This window comes from Salminus brasiliensis, chromosome 2, assembly GCF_030463535.1.
Source record: "Salminus brasiliensis chromosome 2, fSalBra1.hap2, whole genome shotgun sequence".
Taxonomy (NCBI): Eukaryota; Metazoa; Chordata; class Actinopteri; order Characiformes; family Bryconidae; genus Salminus; species Salminus brasiliensis.
Genome location: NC_132879.1, coordinates 27,198,614 through 27,214,021, shown reverse-complemented (window position 1 = coordinate 27,214,021; position 15,408 = coordinate 27,198,614). Strand labels below are relative to the sequence as shown.

Below are 15,408 nucleotides of genomic sequence, written 5' to 3'. Positions count from 1 at the left end.
AAGAAGGATCCACCACACTAACCCTTCTTTCCCCTCTCCCACCCCTTTCCTCACCTTCCCCCAGAAACCAGTACTAATTGCTGTTAGGTTTATGAGCATGACCCGAACTGCCACCCCGGTATGTATGCAAGAACACTGCGATATCTAGACCCTGTGTAGTCGTTGTAGTCAACGTCAGTGCAGCATTGTTGCCAATCCTGTCAGTCATTCCTCGTCTCGTCACCTGTCTGGTCTGTAGAAGATGGGAAGGTTTAAAAGAGTGGATTAACTGTTGTAAAATGAAGTGATATCTGGTCTAATGACTGTCTTTTGTCCATCAGGCGTAATGCTGCAGAGCAAGCTGTCCTTGTCCCGTAACTTGTCTTGCTGTAGTGAGGTTAAATACAAAGCTGGATTCATGAGTCGGCAGGTTTAAATATGTATTCAGTTTATGGTATCCCGAAGGGCATGGATACATAAGAAAGCATTACAAAGACAGCTACCACTGAATGTAAATGTAACACATTGCAAAGCAAAAACTGGTGCCAGTCATTCTGATGAAGGCCAACATCAGAAATAAAGAATTATTGATTTTTAATTTAGTCAAACACAGTGCTCTTGTTTTGACTTTCTAGCAAAAGAAAGCAGTCTAAAATCCAGCTTCTGACCTAAAGTTGAGCCACTCAGCTTACTAAATATTGAATCCAGCTTTGTAGTGCTCCCAGTAGGACTAGTTTGCATGCAGCCCTAATCGTCGTACTAATTATTTTGTTTGTTTTCTTATTTCTTTTCTTGCTTTTGCTTCTCGCCTCAATAATGTGCAGCCAAGCACAGTTAAAAAGGTAAAGCTCTGTGTGTGTAGGTTTGTTTTTGATCAGTGTTATTCCCTCTGCAGGTCAGTCTGAGTACGTGTTTGTCTCAAATATAATCCTCATCAGTGAACTAAAGTAGGATTGGGCGAGATTGTATTTTTTATCAGTCAACAGGTAGTTGATGGATCAATAGACGCTGTTAAAAGCAACTGACTAATTATGTGGCTAGGCGTGAACTTCAAAACCTGTGTAATTAATGGCTATTAGTAACTACTGAACTGTTGTATTTTTTTTCATACTCTTACGAAAAGATTATAGTTGGTCAAAGCAGTCGACAATGTAGTCTCACTATCGCCCAAGCCCACTGTCTGTCCTGTGTTATTCCATTTCCAATTCCATGTTGTAAATTCTACAATGGTAAGTGTCATTCTGATTGATGGAGTCTGTTCTTTGTGTGCATTTTCCCCCACAGGAGACATTTAGCATTCATATCGCTTTCTTCCTGTTTGTAGGTACATATAATGACTTTGAGTTTTTCTTCTGTCTTTGTCTGACAGGGTAAAGGGCGTTTATGTCGAGGCAGTCACCACACCCCTTCTCCACCCATGAGTCCACGGTCACCTGTAGTCACTGAAGCTGAGGGTCCAGATGATGAGGGGGTGGAGTCCAGCCTAAGTGATCAGCAACAGGCAGCAATGCAGCAAGAGGAGAAAGTGCTGACTCAGCAAATAGAAAGCCTACAGAAAGAGAAGTTAGTATCTTTCTGTGTCCCTCACTTTTACCATATTTCCCATTGTGTCTGCTGTCAATAGTCAGATTTTGCCCATCGGTGTAAACATCCTATATTACACAATTTTTGCTTGTATTGTACTTGTTTGTAATATGTCTCTGTCTGTGATGTTTGTAGGGAGGAGCTGACATATGAAATGTTGGCACTAGAGCCACGTGCATCTGATGATGAGATGCTGGAGTCTGAAGCTTCCATAGGAACTGCAGACAGTTCAGAGAACTTAATGGCAGAGCAGGATGGAGCAACGTCCGAGGCTTGGGGTAAAACGCATACAACCATGACAAACTATAACCACTATTTTACAAATTGGAACGTTTCAGTTAATCAGTTAAGTTAAGTCCAAAATTGACCATGTTTAAGGAAAAAAAAATAGCGAGATTTGTATTTGAGTTTTCGATTCAGGCTTAGGTTATCCAGCTTAATGAGAACTCCTACTCGGTGAAATACCCTCCAGGATCAAAGATGCCTCCTTGTACATGTACATGCACTGGACACTAGATGGCAGTGAAATCAAACTACATGGGGTGGTACTGTCTTGTTCTGAAGCTGTTTTTTGTGAAAAAGCACTCACTAAATCACTAAATATTCTTTTTATTAACAGTGGAGTTTTCTTAGGCTTCGTCCACATGTTTCCCAAACCCCACAAACACAGTGTTTTAGGTGACTCAGGGTGAACTGTTTTTTCGGTGTTATTGTGTATTTTCAGCCTTTTGAAAAGGCTGGCATAATGATGTTAGCTTGTGTATGCTTGTTGCTGAATAATGACAGGGGGGGTACGTATTCATTACATTGTGATTTTTGCTCGTATTTAGAAAAAGCTGCAAAAACTCTCAATGATTTAGAGAAAGGACCATTGCCATAGCAACAAAACATATATGTATCTCATCATATTTCAAGACTTCTTCTAGTTATGCATTTATGAAAGAGATTTGGAGATTGCAAAAATCATATTGTATATTGTTTTAACATTTTATGAATAGCTTTTAGGAGGAAGCAGAGTAATTAGGCTGGACAAAATCTTCTTCACGAAACTCTCTATCTTCTTTGCAGAGAAAAACTGTTCCACCATGCGCTCTAGGAAGTCGGATTCCAAAAGCAGACGTGCTTTACGCCGGCAGCCTGAGTCTCTGGACTCAGTCGACTCTGCTGTGGCCTCTCTCTCCTCCACCTCATCCACTCCTCACTACCGCTTCCGCTCTTCTTCCTCTGGCCCTCTCTTCTCCTCGCCCTCAGGGGGCGACCACCCCCTAGTCCCTGAGCAAGAGTCATCTGAGAGGCCTGTGCTGACCACTCGATGCGCTTCCAGCTCAGAGAAGACACGGCCGAGGAGCAGAGGGAACCGAAGCTGCCCTCCCAAGCCCCGTGAGTCCGGGGAGGGAGGGGGCCGACGGAGAGATACTGAATTTGGGTCAGTGCAACCTCTTGTGCTGTATGGTAGTAATGAGTTTATGGTGTAAAAAAGAGAAGGCACAACCTACAGGCTGAAGCTGGTATTCTAAGCCTTGTTACGGTCAACGCCTCTCTTCGGTCAAATTAGTCTTATCAGAGCAGAAAAGAGAGAGGCACATGTGGAGGAAGAGGACTGGATGAAGATGTAAGACAGGTTGAGAAAGCCTGAGGCCTTTAGACAGCAGCTGTCGGACTGACTCTTAAGGAAGGATAAAAGTTTGAATAGTAGAAGAAGAGCAGGACAGAGTGATCAGAAAGAACATGAGGTATGCTGGAGGTAAGCCTGCCAAAGCAAACCCCAACGTGATCTACATGATCCACCCTGCTGTAGAGAGGACCTGCTGGATTGGTCCTCTTCTCACTGCTTAACTTTTAGCTGTCCATACTCATGTTTACAAAACTGAGCCAATTAGAAGTCACTCGACTTCAACAGACTGCACAGTGCTTTGCTACCACTTTTTTTTTCTTCACAGTACTGAGATGTCAGTGTTTCAGGCATCGCTAATGTGCTAAATATGTAAAATAATATTGTATTATGAGGGAAAACAAACAGTGTATATAAAAAATGCAGTGCTGCTGGATGGTTCATGTGAAAAGCGTTTATTTGTCTGGAATTTTTTGCTAACTACAATGGTATGTATGTTTTTTATGTGTCTTTGCATCAGTGTTGTGTCTTGTGAGCGTGTTTGCAAAGTTTGGTTTTTCAGTTTGAGACATTTTTAGAGAATAAAATATGTAGAGGACAAAAGGGACAGGCAACAGAAAGGTATGACACACATGCAGAACAGCCATGATGTAGCTATTTCCATTCATAGCCATATTTACATTTTAATGTCTGGTTGACATCATGCCTTCTTCATTTGGCTCTTTTTTTTTTATAAATATTGCCGTACATTGGTGTCTGAGTGACCAAATCAGAACTTGAAATATTTGTTCCATCTTAAATGGACTATCTTATGTGATTGTTTTAAATACTGTTTCTAATATATTGTTTTAGTGCGCTGTGCCTATTGCGCTATTTTTTAAAAATAAATACATAAATATATATTCCTTTTTGTTCCATGAGCCATTTTCATTCAGGCCATCTGCAATCATTGCTTGTTTCTGTACTGCAGAATTTCACTCAAAGTCCTCTTTAAAAAAGAGCAGTTATTTCCCAGTAATCTAACACGCATTCAATGGAAATATATGCCACAACCTCATTTATACAGAGTAATCATTTACTTATATACAAACACACTTTATGGCAGTCAGTTCAGCGTATATACTGTAATGCGTTTAATAACAGTGTTTACACCCCCCCCCCCAGAAAAGAGTACAAATGATGTTGTCCACTCCATATATTGTGCTGTTAAACAAATTAACTCACATAATCTTGACAGTCGGTATATCTTATAAACGTCCACTATGGTGTAATATGTCCAGCGACATGCAGCTACATTCTTCTGTGTCTTGAACATGGTATGCTAACCTGCTAACCTTTGCTTCCTTTTCAAGCAGCTTTTTAGTGAGTAGACAGGTCAGAACAGAACCTTTCACCAAAACGCAGTTACTCAGTTATTCAGTGTTTCTGTGGTTCTTCATCTAAAGGCTGGGTCTGTTTACGTGACTCTGCCTGTTCCAACATCAGAGCACAAAAACAAGAACGAAAAGATATCGGCATCCATGTGAATCATGTGTTATATCTCTCATACGTGAATGTATTGATCACTGGAAGGCATGCTTCACTCTATTCTTCACTTCTTTATTTGACATCTGTAGAATTAAAAACCATATGTAGGAAGAGTGTAGGTCAAAAAACACTGTTTAAAGGATATATTATCCTGTTTGTGATGCTAAATGTTGAATGATTCATTTTGTGTTTTGACAGATTAGATACAGTCTGAAGGAACCAGCTTGTGCATTGTTTGTTTTCTGAACTGTTATTATTATTATTATTTGTGTGCTCTCATGAGCACAGATGCCTGTGGTGCAAATGTGTAATATTTCTTTAATTACAGATCTGTTTATGGATGTAAAAAGATTATAATGAACATCCTCTTATTAAAAAATGAACACCAGTCATGTGTACATTGACTGACTCTTAAATCTTGAGCATTTCTTGTGTTTTTCATTGTAATATTTTTATGTGTTTTAAGTTACAATTATTTATTGTGATTTACATCACTTTGAATGCGGGAGAACAGCACTGATGATTAAAATGGACTGCATGTTTTATTTACAAGACTATATGATATAAAAGTAAGTTCATCACAATGAAAAAGTCCAGTAATGTCCAGTTTTAACACCACATTTGTGTTTTATCACTTCCTTAGCTGTCACCAGGGCTTTAGCTAGAGGGCTTGGTGTATGTCAATTTTGGGGGCCGTTTTACAGCTTTTGGTTTGTTTTGGTTATGCCGTAACAGAGGCAACACAGCAGTGTTTAAGGTTCACAGTGTGTAACTTCCATGTACCGAACATAATTCATAATAATTCAGATAAGCCCAGGAAAATAGTTTTCCATTCTAGGGCTAGAACTGACTGTTTCTTTTTATTTGCTGCCTGATATATCCCACCACTTGACAGGTGGCATTGTAAAAAGAGATCATCAGTGTTATTCGCTGCCCCTCGTTTCAGATTTGTTACTCTGTAATTAATCCTAATGCAGAAGCTGCTATAAGGTATGCGTTATTGTTCATCATATTTTGTGGAGCCCCACAGGGTTCTGCTTTGGGGTCTATAAAAAACTGAGGTTAATTCTGACAGTAATGCGGTTCGGAGGGGGAATAACTGAAGCTGCGGGTCTAAAAAAGTGTGAAAGAAAAACAGTACATGGTACTTCATGGAACCAACGGTGGTTCTTCTATGCCATCAATTAAAGAACCATCTTTATTTTTCCATCTACATTTAGGAACATTTAGTGGCAGTTATTAAACTGGGTGTTAAGAAGAATAGCTGCAAGCTGTGACTCGTCCTGCTTGCTTTATGTAATGGGCTCATAGTCCCAGTGGCGGTGCCACCTTCACACAGACTCTACAGACCGCGTTAGTGGCTCCTGTAGGCAGGTGGTGTGGTGTGGTGTGGTGTGTCCTGCAGCAGAAAGAGCTGGAGCGCGGCTGTTTGTGTTGTCTGTCGTTGTCCTCGTGACCGCTGCTGGGTCAGTCTCTCAGCTGTTCGGGTAGGATCAGAGCTGCTGTGTCCGTCTCTCTCTCTCTCTCTCTCTCTCTCTCTCGGCTGTCAGGCAGGGCGCAGCAGCTGCATTTCTCCTGGATGCGTCATCTGCCTGAGGAGCATGAGTCACATGAGCGATTCTCAGCCGAAAACGAAACTCACAGACAGCAGAGGAAAGTGCAGCGCGAGCAGTCACGGTGTCCTTTAGCTGATCGGTGTGTCTGGAGCTGCTGCTAGAATGTGTTTCCTCCAGTGGATGTGGTCTCCTCTGACCCTGCTTCAGCGACTCTTCACTGCACAGCCGCGGGGTAGGCTCTTCTTTCTGCTCTTCTCTTGCTCTTCTCTCTGCTCTTCTCTCTGCTCTTCTCTCTGCTCTCCTCCCTCTTCCTTTTTCTGCCCGGTTATCTGTGATCTACTCACAGGCTGGAGATTAACATGCAGGCAGGACACCACTGTGCCCAGAGCCTTATCGCTCAGTAACTCCACCCCTCACTCAGCAGGTGAAGCCCCTGGCCTCTCTTTATGATTACACTCAGGTGAGAGCCAAAGTGAAAGCGCACAGGTGAGTTCAGGACTGGAGTTGGGGGGGGGGGGGGGGGGACTCTGTTCTGCCTCCAGAGCGGAGCTATAAAACTGCAGGCTCTTCAGCTCGATCTCCACATCTGGCTCTTCTGCTCAGGTTGAGGAACATGGAGACAGTGCTAATAAGCCCGTGTCTTTTTACAGGTGTTGCTGGACATGGCCAAGAGGAAGTGGTGTTTTTTGACCTGGAGACTACGGGACTGGGTAAGTAAACTGTACGGCTGTTCCCTTTCAGCAGTTTTAGAAGTGACTTTAAACATGACCTGGACCTGGATTTTCACACACGCATAACATTTTAGCTGGTTCTCACTCTAGAACTGATCTAGAACCGGTTCATTTCTAGATTTCCGTCACTTTACTTTGCAATCAGATTTTAATCAACTGTAAGAGAGCGTAATGCAGTGACCCTGTGTTAGAGTCAAGCCCAGCAGTGAAGTGGAGGTCCAGGTAACAGGTCCAGTGCTTCAGTTTGAACTATGATAGTGGTGTGATAATATTTATGGAGGGAAAAACATGGTCACATCAGCTCTTTTACAGCCTGTGTTGGCTCTTCCTGGAGAGGTGGAACTTAATCCTAAATTGAAAGTATGACCACACAGATTGTGAAGATCTGTTTAGATCCTACACGTATAGAATCACAGTTCATAGCCTGGCGTAAGGGTGGGTGATACGGCAGAATATTGCATTGTGAAACTTTAGAACCATTGGCATCAAACATGGTGTGTATCACAGTATCCTGACAGACAGAATCCACTGGTAGTGAAACACAGTTGGTCAGTGTTGTTTATGTACTGACACAATACACTCCACAATACACTCAGTAAAGCCTCTATTACAATAGCAATACAATTTACACCATTGAATTGCCCACCTCTACCCTGGTGGCTTTTTTTACACAAATAGCCTGACCTCCATTCTATTAATCAGCTTTTCACTTACTGAAGAGGAAATTGTAGGCAGAAAGACCCGAGCAAAACCAGCAGCAACTGAAGGCCTGGAAAAGCATCTTAATTCAGCAGTATATTCAGCATTTGGTGATGTCCATGGGTTCCAGACTTGCTTTGTGTTTTTTGTTAGTTTGTCCAATTACTTTCTCAAAGTCAGCTCAAAGTCTTCATTTCAATCATATCAGGATCCAGAATCAATCACAGTGTTGTGCAGAAACAGATTTATCAAAAGTGTCATTGCCCAAACTGTATGCAATACAGTCCTAGAAGTATGACTTGGACCTGGGGACTTCTTCAAAACACTATGTGGCCAGATTTCACATGTACATTATTCAGTAACTGATGCCAGACCAGAGACATGTTAGAAACCCCATCCTAAAATAGGAGCTCAGTCATGTGATCAGAGTATTGTATGACAGAGCTGTAAGTGTGGTGACCACATTGATCGTAGATGATTGGTGCAGCATTCAGTGCTGAGTGGGGTAATGTGGCAGCAACACTGAGCACTTCAGTAGATTCCCTTTTGAATGGATGGGATGAAGCTGATGATGGAAAAACGACTTATCTGTGGTGATTGATTACAGTATTGATTAGGGATGCAGGGTGATGTGTATGTTGACTGTGTCACTGAGGGTCATATCTTACATATATCTTTGTTTCTCTCCAGACATCTATGGATGTGACATAATCCAAATCTCAGCCATCAGTGGAGACAGGCTTTTTAACGTCTACATGCTCCCTCGCTGCAATATTACTGTAGGCGCCTCAAAAGTTACCGGCCTGACCACCAAAGGCCCAAAACTTTTCCTGAATAAGCAGCCAGTGGATACCGTCCCGTTAAAGGAGGCTCTAAGATCGTTCGTCTCGTTCTTGAAGACCTTCAACAGACCTCTCCTGGTGGGTCACAATAGTAAACGGTTTGACTGCCCGATTCTGCAGCGAATCCTGGAGGAGTTCTACCTGCTAGATGAGTTTATGGACGTGGTGTCTGGTTTTTTGGACACACTGCTTCTGAGCAGAGAGATGTTTGTGCTGCCGAAATACTCTCAGGCCTACCTGGTGCAGAATTTCCTTCAGACGACCTATGGAGCTCACAATGCTGCTGAGGACGTAAGAACACTGCAGGATCTGTACAGAGTGTGGAACCCAAACAGAGAGCTGGTCAATAGGCACAGGTTTAACTGGTAGTGATAACACAGGAGTGAGGTGGTTTGTCATTTTAACCCCTTACACTTCAAGACCACTAGCAGATTTGCTTCTTCATTCTTGTAACAACATTCCTTTGTACCCTAGTTTTTTACATTAGACAATGCTAGTGTTAATTGATGCTACTGAATAATTCACCTGATAATTAAGAACTGAATAATAAGCCTAGGTTTATTGGGACTCATCTGGGAACCAGAACAGATATGGAGTCACACATATCTCTATTACTTGAAGTCTTAAATTACTTGTGCAAGTATGCTGTTTCAGCTGGTAAAAGACTGATATTGATGTTGCTTATTAACTCAACATTCAATCAAGCTATCAGGAAAAGCTACTCGTCCTGATCTATACCACAAATACTTCTTACAATTACGTTATAATTGGCAAAAAGGTACATATAACACACTTGGCAACACCATCTCTTGTAAACAGTTGATTAAAGCTGGGGTGTAAAGTAGTTTGTAAGTGAAGACGTACAAATCACAGACTAGTATTAATATTGATCATTTAGTACTATTGAATCCAAAGCTTTCAGCATCTTTTAATGAAGTATTTCAGCAGTTCTCAGTCCCGTTTATGCAGCTATGCAATCAAACAGGTTCTACTCAATGCACCATAACCTACTGTACTGCAGATGTGTGACACGATTGAATCTAGATAAAAATACAACAGCAACAAGTGTGTGTGTAATGCTCATCTTTCATTTTTTTGTTGCAAAACTTGTGTGACAATTAATGTGAAAGCTTTATTTCCAGTTCACATTACATTCAGGTGTGACTCTTTGCTCATTGAGGAACTGAGCACTTTCTCTCGAATGTCCACATATTTAAAGTCACAAACAACTAAAGTCACAAACGACTGACAGGATGTGCTGACTTTCACACAAAACGCTTTTGAAAGGGATTCAGTGTAAAAAGATGTAAAGAACTGCTGTATTAAAATACACTGAATGATTAAGTACTTCAAAAGCTTATGCGGATCATTTGCATTTATAACAATGGTGTCATTTTAGTAGTCAGTATTTATGTAAGATTTACAGGGTTAGCATAAACTCGAGACACATTTAACAGGTTTACCACACAATGGTATTTTATTACATACTGGTAATGTCATTATACTGTTATTGACATAAGCTGCAGTTATCATACAGACTAATACAACAGAAGTCAGGCGCGGAAACTTTCTTATAGAGATAATTCCACTGTTAAAAAAAAGAGACTTTAGTCAATGTATGTGGAGAACAGTGAATGAGACCTAATGAAGTCATCAAGCCAAAAATGGGGGAAAGTAAAATCAGAATATCGACTGCGTTCCGCGTGGACCACTTTTGCAGTGCTTTATTAAACACAATCTGAACAATGAAGTTGGATCCAGGTCAAAAAATCACACCCTTTCCAACGGATATCCACAGCAACGCACTGTAGCGGCTGGTAGTGCTGTTTTCAGAGCGTACTCGACAGCTACAGGTCGAGGAGTCAGGTCTCTGGAGGTCGGTGCTTTTAATAACTTGAAAACTACTTGTTTGTTTAAGAGTCCCATTAGATTAAGGTTTATCAGGGCCAAGAAGCGACATTTACTCATCCATTTCCACGTCTTCGGCCAATTTCTGCACCATCTTCTCCTCCAGCTTTTTGGCAGCTCCTGAATGACAAGACATGTGGGGAATAATACATGGCTGAGATGTTTCTGCAAACCACATCCAAAAAGTCACACATTTCTCATATTATAGATTATTTAAGCTGCACAGCTAAAAAAAAAAAAAAAGAAAAAAAAAGACGCCCTTTACACCAGCTTTGTAATAAAGCCTCTTTGTAAAATACCTTTTCCGCATCTTCCTCCAAACTGTTCATTAAAATAATAGACTAAGAAATGCCATTACACTCTATGTAACTCTGCAACTCAAATGTGGAACAATCAATTTTCTTCATAACCGCTTATGTTTTCTGAGGTTTCACTGACGACAGTTTGAGTAAAGAACCACTGACTTCCTCAGGGTGTGTCAGATGAACCACAGTGAATTTCTGCTGAGCACTTACAATAAATGCAGGCACTTCTTTTCCTGAGGTATTTATTTTACATTCTTAACCACTTACTTTATTAATTTATTAATAGCTAAGTAACCAAGATGAACCAAAGAGCAAACTAGTGGCTATAGTAAAATGCGAATGTCAATCAATAATGCGCTTTTTTCAATACCAACTTAAAATACGAAGTGCTTAATAAAACAAGAGCTAAATACAACAAAAATGCTTTTTATTTTTTTAATGACGGCTGCAGTCACAGAATTATTCAGTGCCATAATAGCAGGATTTTCTTTGTGGTTCAAGTCAGGTGGCAGAGACAGCCAATACAGAAACGTATAGGACGAGTGTGCGGATTGCAAGCTGGATTCAATAAAGTATCTGGAAATCCTAGAAGAAAACGTCATGCTGCGAGGAAACTGAACAGCAGGACAATGATCCCAACCATACTTCGAATACTTATTATCAGAAGTAGCCCTGAAAGATTCTGGAGTGGCTGCCTGACCTTAACCCCATAGAAAATCTTGCCATTAAGGGACAAAATAATACTGGGACGGTTTGGTTTATTACAAACAGCTAAAAATTCATACATTTGTTCATCTAATTTGCAACGGGGGTGAAATAGTTTAGATAAGCAGCATAATAAGTCCTTTTTGGACATAAATAGCTCAGGAGACCACAGGCATGTCTTTTCAACAGATCGCTGCGTATACACTTGAAAGGCCAGTAGACAGCACTTACCCGCATGTGGTGCTTTGATGAGGTGGATGTTTTTCTTGACTTCGTTGATGGCTTCTGCCTTCTCCAACTCTTTGCCCTTTTTCAGTCTTTACAGCAAAAGAAAAACAAACCAATCCTGAAACACTGACTTCTAAAAGCCCCCCACTGAACATATGCATAATAACATTTTTAAAACTCGAAAGCTGAGCAGGGTCTCACCTGTTCATGATAAACCGGGCACTTCGTTTCTGTTTGATGGTCTCTACCTTCCTCATGGCTTCCACTAATAAAGGAAGACAAAAGTAAACATCACCACAGTTCTCCTTTATTCAATGTCACCAGCGTTGTGCAGCAGTATTTTACAGCACTATGGGGTAAGTACCTGTCTTGCTCCACAGCTCCCTGTTGTATTTGACTGGCATATTTCTGCGTTTTTCAAACTCTAGCGAGTTATCCTGTGATGAGGGATAAAAATACTATCAGGAGACGTCTTCAAAATAACCATTGCACGACAGCGTTTGTACTGGGTTAGCTGATGGGGTCATTAAATAAACACCTAAAGCCACTTACCACTGTCAATTCCTTGCCAGCAGATTTTCTAAAGGCTTTGGTCCATCTGGTCTTTCTTGGATTTCGCTTCTTCTTGAAGTTCCTGTGACATTTTGATTTGCAAAATCGAAATATCTGTGTGAGGAGGAAAACAAATACCATTACATACAGTGAAATTATATTTTTGTGATTAATCATCATCATCATCCTCGTTGCGTCAACGAACGTCATACACAGCAACAGAAACCTCCAGTGTGATCAGAGGCCTTGCTAAAGCGTTTCAGGGGTGTCAGCTGGACATGAGCCCCTACGGAGCCCCTTCAGTATCAGGACGGAAAAATTAACACGTTAAGACGTAGATCGTTCCCTCGACTTAAGAAGAATCGGTTCCTTTAATTTAATAAATCATCTCTCTGAGTTATGTATTAAACTGAGGAAACAGGCTGTGTCTAAATGTTTTTCTAGCTGGGTACCTCAGGGGCTCTGTACGTGTCCAGTCGAGCAGAACTGAAGAATAACTGTTAAACTAATAGTTAAACTAGTTCATTAACTAAAACTTAAACACTTTACTCAACATTCTGCATTTGTTTTTATCCAGAACTGAGCCGAGCTGTGCGGCTCTCGATCGGACACATCTCCTTCTTCAGGGTGGGTCTCATCATGCTAGCTAGCACTAGCTAGTCTTCGGCGCGTCCTGTATCTAATTAAACCGACAGCAAACATGTCCCCGTGTGAGACAGTACATGCCCACACTAAATCCACCACGACCTAAAGACCATGTCTCAACGCGTCTGTTAACTAGTCTCCTGTTAGCACAACATTAGCCCACTAGGCTAGCGTGTCTAACGCCGCTAAGCTAGTTAGCTAGCATTAGCTAGCATTAGCTAGCTATAGCTAGCATTAGCTAGCTATCCACGGTCGATGGCGCAGCAGTCGCCACACTAGCTATCTATAACTCCACCGATCCAGACCCCTCACAGACAGATTACCTTGCAGTCGTTTCTGACAAACATCATCCCGTGGCCGGGGTAGACAGGCCCGGAGCAAAAGAAACACTTTTCAACGCGCATTGTCTCAGTTCGGCCCCTCTGTTATTAGTCCGTGTGTGTGTGAGGCTCAGCGTGGCCTCTGAAAAGAAACACCACACACGCGTTTGCTGAGATCAGTCTGCAGCAGCTCTGCTGCCTCCTACCGCCACCTGCAGAGCCGGAGTACAAACTGCAGCTCCGCTCCACAGAGCTCCACAGAGCCGCAGCGCTGACCTGGGCCCTGCTGCTGTTCGCATGACCGTCCTAAATAAGAGGCTCTAGTGGGGAATCTTTGGGCCTGTAGCACTATATGCCTCTGCCATTAATGTACAATGGCATTTGTCCAAATGTTTGTGGACAGCCCTCTAATGAATGCACTCTGCTACTTTAAGCTGTACCCAGTGCTGACACAGATGTGGAAATGCACACACACAGCCTGTCTAGTGCCTATGGAGAAGCGCTGTCAATAGAAGAGGACTCTCTGGAGCAGATAAACGGGAACCTATTGGCACCATGTCTAATGCCAGGCGTGGGCTAGAGGGGTATGGAGCAGTGGGAGAACTGGGTTCTCTGGTATGATGGCGGTGCTTCATGTAATACTTCAGGGGTGAGATCGTCATGAAGTGCAGTGGTGATCATCCAACATCCTGACCGCTCACTTACGAGTCTGGCTTCTTCCTGTCCAGCTTAAAACGTCGCAATAGCAAGATTTCGCCACTAGATGGCAGTATTTAATCAATTCGCAAAATCGAGACGTGCAGAGACAGATAGTGGGTGGGAGGTGGGTGGTAGGTCCTTTGAGCATATTTGCTGGATCCGGGCGACCAGATCTCACACCAATATTATAATTCTCAAAATAACAGACCATTAAAACAGAGGTTACAAGAAAAAGAACCGCGGTTTAACCTCCCCAAATGGAGGAAAACCTGATAACTGAACTCTACACCAGATTTCGTGGACAAACGAAGGGGGAGCTACTGTAAGAGCATGTTCTGTGAATCACACTTTACATTATAAACGACAAACAAGCTGAAAATGTTACTGTACAGTTTTCTGTTCGCTCTGAATGAGGCATATGAGAAGATGAATGAGAACTAACTGTCCTTGATTATTACTTTCTGAACTCTGTTGATAATGACATGATGGTATAACACACAAATGGGTACTGTATCATCCTCCTGAATAATAATCAAATAATGAAGCAAATCCTCACAGCAGTATTCCTCCAACATCTAGTAGAAACCCTTCCCTGAACAGTTAAGGCAGTTACTCCAACAAAAGCAGGATAAACTCTTTTCTAATAACATTGATTTTGGAAGAAACAATAAAGGAGCAGGTGTCCCAATACTTTAGTCCATTTAGTGTACTTTAAAAATACATTTTAGGCAAAAAAAAAAAAAACCTTCTCAACACTATCAAATAACAATGTCTCAGTCATGAGGCAGGGTGTTCGAAACCTTTTGATGTTAAACTGTGTGTGAAGTAGCTTTTAGAGACACTTCAGATATTTGTTCATTGATGGCACTTGGCTGACACGTGTGTCCAGAGTGACCTACATTCATGCCCACTGTGAGCAGTTCTGACAAGTCAGTTTCTCTGAAACCTAAAAACAGCTTCAAACATCTTTACATCTTATGCAGAATCATGTTTATATCTCCCTTAAGTTGGTAACGTTTTCTCTCATGAAGCTGCACTGTGTTTTGAACAACGTAAGGCTGTGCAGTAGGCGGTCTGATCATTCTGTAGTGAGTCTCTGATAAGGACAATAGATCTAATATAGGATGTCCTATGCCTGTATTACTGTATTACTTGCCCTAAAGACCATTTTGAGTCATCATGTCAATCAAACAAATTCAAAATAGTCCAACAACTAAAGATGTCAAGCTGACAGTGGTCCTGGAAACTGACCGTCAGTGAAGTGCTTAAGAACAGGGAACTGAGAAGAGGCCTGGTGACTAAGCGTATGCCAATGTTTCACTTTCACTAATTTGTTTGAATGAAATGAAAAGATATTAATGCTGTTTGAGACTGTGTGGTGATTTACACCAGTGCTTTCAGACATGCAGTTCTCCTGTTTCTCATGTAATGAAGGTCACCAAACACCTGTAACAGCAGTCGCCAAAGAAGATCCCCAGCAGCACTTCCTAGACCTCTACTTAAAGGAGCCACAGAG

General features: G+C 41.7%; 3 protein-coding genes across 11 annotated transcripts in view; 2 read left to right on the top strand and 1 right to left on the bottom strand.

Annotated features, from left to right (window-relative positions):
- myo9ab (myosin IXAb) overlaps positions 1-5,118 on the top strand; it is an 86,193-nt gene extending 81,075 nt beyond the window's left edge. For 5 of the 9 annotated variants that reach the window (XM_072672219.1, XM_072672216.1, XM_072672215.1 and 2 more), the window contains 5 exons: positions 65-118; positions 804-821; positions 1,349-1,542; positions 1,699-1,841; positions 2,632-5,118. In XM_072672219.1, coding sequence (XP_072528320.1) covers positions 65-118; positions 804-821; positions 1,349-1,542; positions 1,699-1,841; positions 2,632-3,038 — 816 coding nt within the window. In that variant the 3' untranslated portion in view covers positions 3,039-5,118. The remainder of the gene's footprint in view (positions 1-64; positions 119-803; positions 822-1,348; positions 1,543-1,698; positions 1,842-2,631) is intronic. The other 4 variants (XM_072672217.1, XM_072672223.1, XM_072672218.1 and 1 more) reach the window with 3 other exon arrangements.
- A 1,083-nt stretch (positions 5,119-6,201) lies between these two features.
- Positions 6,202-9,914, top strand: plex9.1 (PML-like exon 9.1). Its single transcript, XM_072672213.1, has 3 exons — positions 6,202-6,490; positions 6,909-6,968; positions 8,379-9,914. Exons 1-3 carry the CDS (start codon positions 6,421-6,423, stop codon positions 8,897-8,899), a joined length of 651 nt encoding a protein of 216 aa, XP_072528314.1. The 5' UTR covers positions 6,202-6,420; the 3' UTR covers positions 8,900-9,914.
- A 65-nt stretch (positions 9,915-9,979) lies between these two features.
- On the bottom strand, positions 9,980-13,356 carry rsl24d1 (ribosomal L24 domain containing 1). Its single transcript, XM_072672214.1, has 6 exons — positions 13,197-13,356; positions 12,229-12,342; positions 12,041-12,113; positions 11,878-11,941; positions 11,680-11,765; positions 9,980-10,558 (listed from the first exon to the last, which is right to left on the bottom strand). Exons 1-6 carry the CDS (start codon positions 13,275-13,277, stop codon positions 10,491-10,493), a joined length of 486 nt encoding a protein of 161 aa, XP_072528315.1. The 5' UTR covers positions 13,278-13,356; the 3' UTR covers positions 9,980-10,490.
- Positions 13,357-15,408: the final 2,052 nt, after the last annotated feature.

What these genes read in the sequence shown, in the direction of transcription:
- plex9.1 (XM_072672213.1), top strand. Translation starts at nt 6,421, where the DNA reads ATGTGTTTCCTCCAGTGGATGTGGTCTCCTCTGACCCTGCTTCAGCGA. An exon ending in CTTCACTGCACAGCCGCGGG is followed by an intron (nt 6,491 to 6,908) that starts GTAGGCTCTTCT and finishes GTCTTTTTACAG; the next exon opens with GTGTTGCTGGACATGGCCAA. An exon ending in CCTGGAGACTACGGGACTGG is followed by an intron (nt 6,969 to 8,378) that starts GTAAGTAAACTG and finishes GTTTCTCTCCAG; the next exon opens with ACATCTATGGATGTGACATA.
- rsl24d1 (XM_072672214.1), bottom strand. Translation starts at nt 13,277, where the DNA reads ATGCGCGTTGAAAAGTGTTTCTTTTGCTCCGGGCCTGTCTACCCCGGC. An exon ending in CTGGCAAGGAATTGACAGTG is followed by an intron (nt 12,114 to 12,228) that starts GTAAGTGGCTTT and finishes CCCTCATCACAG; the next exon opens with GATAACTCGCTAGAGTTTGA. An exon ending in CATCAAAGCACCACATGCGG is followed by an intron (nt 10,559 to 11,679) that starts GTAAGTGCTGTC and finishes CTTGTCATTCAG; the next exon opens with GAGCTGCCAAAAAGCTGGAG.